Source organism: Vitis riparia, chromosome 18 (genome assembly GCF_004353265.1).
Source record: "Vitis riparia cultivar Riparia Gloire de Montpellier isolate 1030 chromosome 18, EGFV_Vit.rip_1.0, whole genome shotgun sequence".
Lineage (NCBI taxonomy): Eukaryota > Viridiplantae > Streptophyta > Magnoliopsida > Vitales > Vitaceae > Vitis > Vitis riparia.
Window position 1 is genome coordinate 11,211,888 of NC_048448.1, and position 10,510 is coordinate 11,222,397.

The 10,510-nt window shown below is 29.8% G+C and overlaps 1 protein-coding gene across 1 annotated transcript; it reads right to left on the reverse strand.

Moving 5' to 3' along the window:
* Positions 1–2,896: 2,896 nt before the first annotated feature.
* LOC117906922 (jasmonate O-methyltransferase-like) lies at positions 2,897–6,377 on the reverse strand. The gene is made up of 4 exons (XM_034820202.1): positions 6,213–6,377; positions 5,554–5,961; positions 4,405–4,680; positions 2,897–3,339 (listed from the first exon to the last, which is right to left on the reverse strand). The coding sequence occupies exons 1-4, from the start codon at positions 6,285–6,287 to the stop codon at positions 2,971–2,973; spliced, it is 1,128 nt and encodes a 375-aa protein (XP_034676093.1). The 5' UTR covers positions 6,288–6,377; the 3' UTR covers positions 2,897–2,970.
* Positions 6,378–10,510: the final 4,133 nt, after the last annotated feature.

A 10,510-nucleotide genomic window follows, 5' to 3' on the forward strand; every position in this document is an offset into this window, starting at 1 on the left:
CCGGAGGAGTAAGGCCCATGGCCCAGGCGGGGGAGGGTCACTGAGCCCGTTGACTGGTCAACGGGCCGGGCCGGGCCTTTGGTATATCTAAGGCCCGTGGCCCAGCCTGTGGGCCCTCAAGCTAGGCGGGCTTGGTGGGCCAGCTAGGCGGGCGGGCTTGGCAAGCCGACTGCCCGGGCGGGCTTGGGTAAAAATTAAAATAGTTTTCAGTTTTGAAGGGAAGGGGATTCCATAAGGGAGCTAGCCACCAACTGAGCTAGCCCTCTTTTGTGTAACTATTTTGCATTAGTTATATATATATTAGAAATGTTGTATGATTTTTGAAAAAAAATAAAAGTGAGCTGGCTATTCAACGGTCACATGACTGTTGAACATGCCTGCCACTCAATTCAATACTATGACCGTTGAACGGTCTTGATTAAAAAAAAAAAAAATTAAATCCTAATATTTAAATCCCTATAAATATTAAATACCCTCAATTTTTTTCTATTCTCTCAACTTTAAGCTCTCTCCCATTCCACAATATTTCCTATTATTGCATTTTGTCTCAAATTATTCAATATTATTGGTGGTGAAAAACAAGCATTGGTGGTTCAAAGAGTTCAAATTTGAAGGAATTTCTGCTTCGATTCTCTAATTTAGTAACATACTTCACCTTTACTTTTATTTATTTGTTACATTTTAATTTTACATTTATTATTTTTAGCATAATATTTTATCAATAATTATAATTATGGCAAGTGGTTCTTGTTCTTCATCTAATGCATGTGATAGCAAAAAATTTACTTCAAATATATAGAATTTTTTTGATAGAATAAAAATAAATTTAGAAAATAATAAAAAAGAAATAAAAGCAAAATGTAAAATTTGTAACAAACTTCTTAGTGGTGGCTCAAATGTAGGTACAAGTCATTTAAAAAGGCATCATGAAAATTGTAAAACTAAAAATAATGTAGATATTAGAAATTATATGCAATTAAGTAAAGATGAAAGTGGAAATTTAAAAACATTTTCTTATAATGAATCTTATTGTTGTGAAGAAATAATTGGTTATATAATAAGAGCAGAACAACCTTTCAATTTCATGGAAACTCATGATTTTACGGGAACAATGCAACGAACTGTTAATCCTCAGTTTCAAGGTTGCTCTGAAAATACAGTTAAAAGAATTCTTATAAAAAATTTTGAAATACAAAAAGAAAATTTAAAATTCTTTTTTGCAAATTTTGAAGGAATAATTTGTTTAACATCTGATATTTGGACATCTTTAACTCATAGTGATTTTTTATGTATAACTGCTCATTATATTGATAATGAATGGAAATTAAATAAAAGAATTATTTCATTTAAAATAATAAATGCTCCACATAATGGTAAAAATATAGCATCTTTAATAAATGATGAAATTATAGATTTTGGCATTCATGATAAAATATTTACAATAACATTAGATAATGCTTCTAATAATGATGCAACAGTATCTAGATTAAAACGATATTGACAAATAAAAGAATATCAATGTAAAATATTTCATATGCGTTGTTGTGCACATATTTTAAATTTAATTGTAAAAGATGGATTAAAATATGTTGATGATACATTATAAAAAATTAGAGGCATTGATGCGGGTCTTAATAGTTCTCAAGCAAAACATGAATTATTTTTTGAAGTATCTGATACTTCAACAAAAAAATTTTGTGGTGTATATTATCCATCTTCAAATCGAGTTGTCATGTAAATAACTAATATTTTTATTGTACTTCAAAAATATTTAAATTTGGATATATTTAATGATGCAATATTTGCAATGATAGAAAAATTTAGAAAATATTGGGGAGAAATACCTTTAATTTTTTATCTTGGTTTAATTGTGGACCCTAGATTGAAATTTGAAGCTTTTGATGAATGGTTAACAATTATTTATTTTAATGACCAAATAAAAATTGAAGAAATTAAAAATGAAATAAATTCATTATTATATAATTTATATAGCTATTATAAAGAAAAATATGGTGATGATATTAGTTCTATTAAATTACCACCTACATTTACAAGTTCTTCATCTTTTTATAAAGGAGCTCTAGAAATGTTAAAAAGTCGAAAGAAGACAACAAATAGTTCTCCAAACAACACAACTGATTTAGATAGATATCTTAATATTGATTTAATTTCATCTGAAGATGATGAAGATTTTGATATTTTAATATGATGGAAATCACAACAACACAAATATCATGTGCTTTCTATCATTACTCGTGATATACTAACAGTTCCTGTGAGTACAGTTGCATCAGAAACTGCTTTTAGTGCAGGTGGAAGAGTAGTTAGTGATAAATGATGCAACTTAGCGCCGGATTCTATTGAAGCAAATATATGTGTGAAAGATTGGGCAATAGCAGATAAAAAGATATTTGATTCTATTCAAGAAAAAAATATGCTTGTCGATATGGAAAAACTAAAATCATCAAGATCTTCATGGATTTGCGATAGTTCGCCATCATCGCTAAGAGATAATGATTAAAATATTTTACTAAATGTATTATGTATGTCATATTTTTATTTTTATTTTTGTGGTTGAAAAGTACAAATGATTGACAAATAAGTAGGTGTCAACCTAGTTGGGATGTATTTATTTTGTAGTGATGTAAACTTTTCCCACATTTTCAAATGTAACGTATACATTCAATGAATAAAATAGTTAGTAATGAATATTTTTATTAATGTAGCATTTTCTATTTCTTGAATATTTATATATATATATATATTTTTAAGTGACGGGCCTATGGGCCTACGGGCGGGCCAACCCGCCGGGCTTAAATTGGAGCCCATGGCCCGGCCCATCCAGATATGGGCTCGGGCCGGGCCGTGGGCCACGAGCTTTTTGGAGACCCTTAGGTAGTACTAACGGAACATCAAGAAATTTATTGTATGTTGATCACAAAGTACATGTACTCTAACTTCTACATTTAATTAAACTTTTCTTACAAGGGAAATGACCAAATTAATATACTTAGCCCTTGTCTTTGCCAAGTGATCGCCCACCATCTCACCGTACCTTTGAAATAAACTATCCATTACATCTCCTCCAAAATGGCTTGCTAGCATGGACTCAACCACAGCTCTAATTGTCTTAGCCACTCGTGCTCCATTTGATAGCGTTGAGGACGTGGGAGTTGCATCATAATTATCACCATCACCTCCATCCCAATCAATTTCAAACATTTCCAACCGATCTAAGATAAATGACCCCTCTTTGTATATTCCAAATTTCACTTCTTCCGGACTTGGTGCATAGTATGGAGCATTGAAGGAATCAACCTTTTTCACCTCAATTAGACCCTGCATTTAGGATAAATATGTTCTATTTAATTTTGGCAATCGACCCTTCACATTTTTAAATAATAGTACACAAACTTCTCTTTTTTCGATAAAATTGAAAACCTTATGATGTCAAATTTTTTCACGGAAGGAATGAGTAAAATGCATGAATGATCATGTTATGAAATTCATCAAGTTGTTGAAAAGGTATTTAATATGATTTAATGACTTAATTTAAATCATAAATAAATTAAACATATTTTATAAAATAATTTAATAATCATAACTTAAAGTTAAAAATAACTTCAAGTATTAAATTAAAAAAATGAACTTATCTTTAATCTTAAATTTCTTTCAGCTCATTTTTTTCATATCTAGTGAGACTAAATTTTAATCGAGACTCCACATGCACAACTTATTTTTAAAGTTAAAATATAACTTTAAGCATTAAGTTATAATAATTAACTTATTCTTAATCTTTTACCTCATTTTTATATAACTAATGAGAATATATTTTATAATTATTGACTCATTTTTTTATATTAAATACTTTATGATTTGCCTCATATAGCAAAAAAAAAAAAATTATTACTTAAAATTAATAAAAAATAAAATAAAATAGTGACAATAAATATATTGTATGATGATTTAATATAAATTTTAAATTAAATTATATATTAAAATAAGAATAAGTATTAAGTGATAAATTTTAAACTAATAATTTAATTTAAAATTAATTGAAATGATCAAATAATAAATATTAATTAATTTTATCCTCAACCTCTCCACATGATAGAGACGGTGGCTAGATTGAGAGGGGCTAGGAAAAATGGGGTAGAGTTTTTTTAGCATTAGTAGGTAGGGTTATGGTAGGCGAGTGGTCCCAAGTGAGAGAGGGATGATGGGTGCCACCAACCCCAATAGCCCTCGTGGAGAGTGTGAAGACAACACACAGTGCGACCACAAATGCAGATTATGCTGTGATTCTGTCAGGTTTAGAGCTTCCATCCGCTTCTCCACAATGAAAGATGAAAAAAACATTAAAAAAATGGGGGAAGGAAGAAGTTCGATTGAATAGATATATACCTCCGAAACCATGCTCATGAGTGCTCGGGCTAAGAGCTCCCACTGGTAGCAACCCTCTTTTGAACGAGGGTCTGTGGATCTTCTGCCCATGAAGGACAACACCATGCGTCCTCCCCCCACTATTTCTTCTGCACGTGACTTGAGAAACACTGACCAGTCCTTCTGGAACTGCGATGAGTATGCTTCCAAAACGCAATCTGGACTCGTCTTTGATATGTAAATTTTTCCCTTGTTCCAGCTCCCTCTCCCGTCCTTGCTCTCTAGACCCGGTGGAACCTGCAAATAAATGTTCATCCTTTCTTTTCTCAGTATAATTCATGTAGGGCTCCCGGAGTGCTTGCCCCAAATCAGTTACATTTAAAACAAAAAGGAAAAAAAAAAAAAAAAAGATCGCAAAAGAAAACAGAGAGAAGAGTAGAGGAGAGAGAAAAAAACACGTCTATCCAGATTTCATCAACAAGTCGATCTCGTTTCATTTATGATCCGATCGAGTTAAAATTTGGAGAAAATGTTTGAAACTCGAGTAGCTACAATCTAGATGGTGAAATAAGATTTTGAGATTGGGAACTGGTGTTACTGCCCGTGAACAATGACAACATTTTTTTTGTATACTTTCTTCGAGTTTTCTTTGTTTCTTTTACTGAAAAAGATTATATAATTCGAGACTATATGTACTCTTGATGTATTTGACAACTTCTAAAAATTATTCTAAAGAAGACATGTGTAACTCATTATACAATATTATAGAATAATGTTATTTTTCTATCTCAATTGTATTTAAAGTAGTTATTAAATACATACAAAGAAAATTAGTTATTAATATGTATTGAATGGGATAAAAGCGATTAATATAAAATGATAAACAACAAACATTTAAAAAATGGGGTAAAAATGGAAGAGAATAGCAATACTCAGGGTGAGAGGAAAGAGTAATACTATTCATGGCCAGGGGAGGATTGATTTTTGCGCTGTCTCTTCAAAAGGAACAAGCTGTTGAAGGTTGAGGGAGAGAGAACATATGAATATATGGTCCTTCTACAGACGGGCATGTTGGGTCCTGGGAACCGGTTCATATACCAGTCTAGACCATGGTCGGTGTTTTTCTAAGTTGGGTCAAAGGAGAATAAATATAAGGAAATACAAACAAACCTGAGAGAGCCAGTGGAGACTGGAAGAAGAGTGCACGAAGTGGAGACTCTTGCTTGGGAACACCCTCCCGTAAAATGAACCAGGCACACCCGATATAAAACATGGCCCAAACTCGGAGCCTTTCTCTTCCTTGAGTTTGTTGTAAAATGAAGGGAGTAAGCCAAACACATTGTTGAAGTCATTGCCGATGAGATCATTCAAGTACACCCTAAACTCAGGCGAACAAGGACGACCCAGCTGCTGCCATTTGGCATATATCACGTCCAGTATCTCTGACACCACCAACAAGGTGTTGGGTCCAGATGAGCAACCCAAATCCGCAATGCCTACGCTCTCAGGCAAGACATTGTTGAATATATCTAGTATAGCTTCCTCCGTCACTGGTTTCGCTGTGGATATAATGTTGCTCTGCAAAAAAAAAATTGAATGAACAGCTATGAGCTTTTCTCGATCTAAAGCAAAAAGAGAAGAGATATATAAGCAGCAGAAATCACAAAAAAATTGGCAATCTGGGAATACATAAATATTTTCTTTGTGTGGGGTTCAACATTTCTTGCTAGCTATGGTTCTGTCAACTTTCTATGTATACTTACTCCATTTACTAAAAGTACTGGGAATCATAAAAATCATATAATCTTACAAGGATGAAACTAATCAACCTGAACTGTGGAGTTGGTTGCGTAACTTGTCTCCCCAGCCCCTTTGTTCATATGGAGTACTTGCATCACTTCCATCTCTCTCCACACAATACAAACTCTATTGCAATGAAGAATTTTTGTCTAAAGACTGGAAAATCCGGATAGAAACTTAAATGGAAAGCACAGAAGGGAGGGTGCCTTATATACAAGTCAGGTAGCAAGTATGCTGAATGATTTGCTAACCTCCGATCAAATCTAGAAACCTAGCTATCCTGCCATAACCAACCAAAGCTAGCCATCTACAAAATATGTGGTTTTCGATAACCTCCTGTGGATCCCGTTGACCAGCGCGCCGCCTGTAACATGACAACCACATCCTTATTTGTGGGGTTCCTTTCCTCATTATTGACGTACTTGCCTTTTAAGAGAGCCAACCCCACACGCCCTAACAAAATATTTGACCAGCCATAAAAAAAAAATTTGGTTTTTCTATTTGAAAATTTCAGCTATCACCGGCCGGATTTTTTCTCCTAAGTTCTCTTCCAATGGTTGACTTGTGCCATTTATCACATTTATCACATTTCTCCTAAGTTCTCTTCCAATGGTTAACTGCATCTATCTTGGGAATGGGGGACTTGTGCCATTTATCACATTTATCACATTTCTCCTAAGTTCTCTTCCAATGGTTGACTGCATCTAAGTCTTGGGAATGGGGGACTTGTGCCATTTATCACGATATTTCAGGATTTTTTTTCACATTCATCACGTTTCAATGGTTAAATTCGGGATGTCTCCATGTTTAGAAAACAGCAACCCCACTTGGTCAAGTATACCGTTAATTCTTATATCATCAATTATAAAATAAGTATTATTTTTTTTTTTTTTTTTATCAACATCTTTAATATTTTCATGAATTTCAAGTAATTTTTATCTTATTAATATTTGATGTCAAAATATCTATTAATATATTTATGATTGTCATCAATTATTTGTCAAAATCGATATTTTTATGCTTACTCATAGGATAATTATACAAATAAATTAATTACTATAAAATATAGAATATAAATAAATAAGACTTAGACATAAAATCATATGACCTAAAAATGTGTAAATAGTACCATTGATGGATGATATCTTTTTTACATTTATCTGAATGTACATTTCGGTTGGTTGTACGATGAAGAATTTTTTTCACGTTGGAAAATAAAAACCATATAAAACAAAGAGAAAGTGGGTTGTATGTACCATCGTCTAGATTAATTGTGCATAGGCCGGCCCACTTTTTGAAAAATTATTTCTCAATTCTCTTTCTTCTTTGCATCCATCACGTGGACGGTTGAATGTGGTGAAATTTGAAAAACATATAAATCAAGTACCAGATATTTTGGGTTTGTTTGCCCACCGTTTTTTTTTCCTAAAAGTATAAATCAAGTATTAATATTTTGGATTTGTTTAAAACCAATAGTTCAAAATAGTTTTTTGAGAACAATATTTAAAAACTGTTATCAGAAGTTTTATAAAATAAAAATCTATTTGAAAATCTAAAATATTTTTATCATATTTTAATATTTTTAAATATATTTTAAAAATAAATTTTATGTATAGCGTTTTATTTTTAATAATTTTACATGTTATATAATTATTATTTTTAAATAATCATCAAAAAATAAATAAAAATAATATAAAGTAATAAAAAGATGTGTTGGAATCCGTGCAACGATTAATGATGAAAAATAGAAAAACGAAAGAAGAACACGAAGATTTAACATAGTTCAATTAATTGTTTACATCCACGGGAATAGGAAAATAGGATTTTCATTATGTTAAAATTAGGGTTACATAAAAAATGTATTTGTACTAACCCTTATGAATGAAATTCCAAAAATACTCCTAAATCATACCGCGGTTGCCCCCGCACCCCCAACCTATTATTCGCCCCCACAACAAAAGAAATACAAGCCTAAATAGCAAATATCATCACTTTGACATTTTGCCCATTTTTCTCCATATGTCTTTTCATTCAAATATAAACAATATACTACAACAAAATGTTTTCTAAAAACCGTATATTTTTTATTCTCAAGAAAATTGTCCTCGAAAATAATTATCAAACATTCTCTTTGCCTACCTTAATGATAATAAGGAAAAATTCTAAACTAATAGTGGTAAAAACAAAAAGATAAGTAAAAAATAAACATTACTATGTTTCACTAAATTTTTTATATAACATGATAAAAACTTCCCCACATTTTTTTAAGCAAATTTACAAGTAATAATTCCAACATTATATCTATGTCAATCATTTATAATTGCAAGTGAATAAAGATATTTAAATTATAAGATAGCTATAACTTTATTCAACTAATACTAGTCACGTTATCTCATATCAAGTCAACTAAATTTTCTGCGATGCATTTCTATTTCAAGCTTGAAAGTTTCCATTACTATGCAACGAATGCACGTGATACACTCATGAGATGAGTTCTAAGTGTTGTTAGATTTGGTTTGGTTTGGTATGGTAGTTTAGGTTGACAATTTTGTTCTAAATATTTAGCGCTCAAACACCCCTAAGGTGACTAAGCACTTAATTTATTTTTTATTTTTTGAAAAATTGTATTTTAAAATGTTGATATTGCGTCTAGTTGGCTTGATTTTTGAACTATAGACATGTCTTCTAGAGTTGAAAACCTTCATGCACCTTAACTTTTGAAATATAAATATACCTTCTGAATGAAGATAATAAAATTTAAAATAATATAGTTTATCATAGATTTAATTTTAATAATTGAAGAAGAAAATATTCTATTTACAATATCAAATTATATATTTTTAAGTAGGTATCGAAAAGGTACCATCAATCAAACAGTGATACGTATGCATTTTCAAGTTTCATGATTTATATTATAATTATATTTATTTGTATCATCGCATCAAAATTTTATTTATACCATCATTTAATGACTTAAATTTTATCATATATATTTAATAATCCAGATTTAAACTTAGGTAGATACCATTATGATACTTTAATTATCATTTCTTTTAATATAAATTCTTTTATTTTGCCTTTCATTAGTTTGAATTTATAGTTGACATGTGTCATTTGTTCTACATAATTACAAGGTTTGCAACTTGTTTTTTTTTTCTTTTTTTTTTTAAGTTAGAAGGATTCAATTGCTCAAAGAGATGATATAAAAAGAAACATTTTAGGTTGTTCCAATTTTATTATTTTTTATATTACATTTTTTGTACAAGAAAACTATCCAGATTAGTTTGTTTTGTATCATTAGTTGCTAAATTGCTAGAGTAGAGTAAATGACATCTTCGTTGGTTTATTATTTTGCATTTCGTGATTGTGTTTTTGGGTTGTTAATTGGGGTTTATAATCTCTAGCTAGTTTAACATGTGAAACTTTGGTACTCATTAGAGTAAGGTTTAGATGGTGTTTTTTTTTTGTTTTTTTTTTTATTTTTTATCTTTTAATAATTTAAAATGAAATAATACTTAATAGTGTTAAGTATTAAATTATTTGTTTTTTAATATTTTATTTTTATTAAGTATTATGAAGTAAAGAAAAACCAATATTTTACTTTTAGAATATTTAAAAAGTTAAATATTTAGGTTTTTTATTCAATAAAAAAATTAAAAATAAGTAATAAATTAATAAAAAGTAAAAAAAAAAAAACAAACTATCTAAAATATGAAAGTAATATGCTTTTAATAAAAAGTTAAAAAAAACAAACTTATTATTCCGATAAATATAAGTTTGATTGTTGTAGGTTGTGTGTGGAAGGTTGAATCGTTTTTAGATTGATATCCAAAAGCTCAAAGAAATTATTTTAAAAGGAGGACAATAAAAGATTGTAGCCAAACAAATATTGTCTTCTTTCTTTTTTTGTTTTTTCACGATTATACTTTTTGATGATAAATCTAACCAAGCATTATAAATAAATAAATAAATAAATCAAAAGAGGTCTTGAAAAAATTTAAAAGTAAAAAAAATGGATAATTTTATTTTACAATTTTACAATTAAATCTTGAAAAATTATAAAAGAAATTATAACAAAAAAAAAGGAAAAAAAATATAGGATTTTATTTTTGGGAGAATTAGGTTGGTGGTTCTCCAAAAGCATATGAATGTGTTAAACAGCATAAAATTTTAAAATTAATAAAAAGTCTAGAAACATAAGGAGAAGATAAAGGTTTTTTTTGGTAATTGGTTTTGAAAAATAGTTTTTAAAAATAATTTTTGAAAATTATTCTTTAATATTTTATAAAATAAAAGTTTATTTAGGAATCTAAAACATTTTTGACAA

What these genes read in the sequence shown, in the direction of transcription:
- LOC117906922 (XM_034820202.1), bottom strand. Translation starts at nt 6,287, where the DNA reads ATGGAAGTGATGCAAGTACTCCATATGAACAAAGGGGCTGGGGAGACA. An exon ending in CAACCAACTCCACAGTTCAG is followed by an intron (nt 5,962 to 6,212) that starts GTTGATTAGTTT and finishes TTTTTTTTGCAG; the next exon opens with AGCAACATTATATCCACAGC. An exon ending in TCATGAGCATGGTTTCGGAG is followed by an intron (nt 3,340 to 4,404) that starts GTATATATCTAT and finishes TCCTAAATGCAG; the next exon opens with GGTCTAATTGAGGTGAAAAA.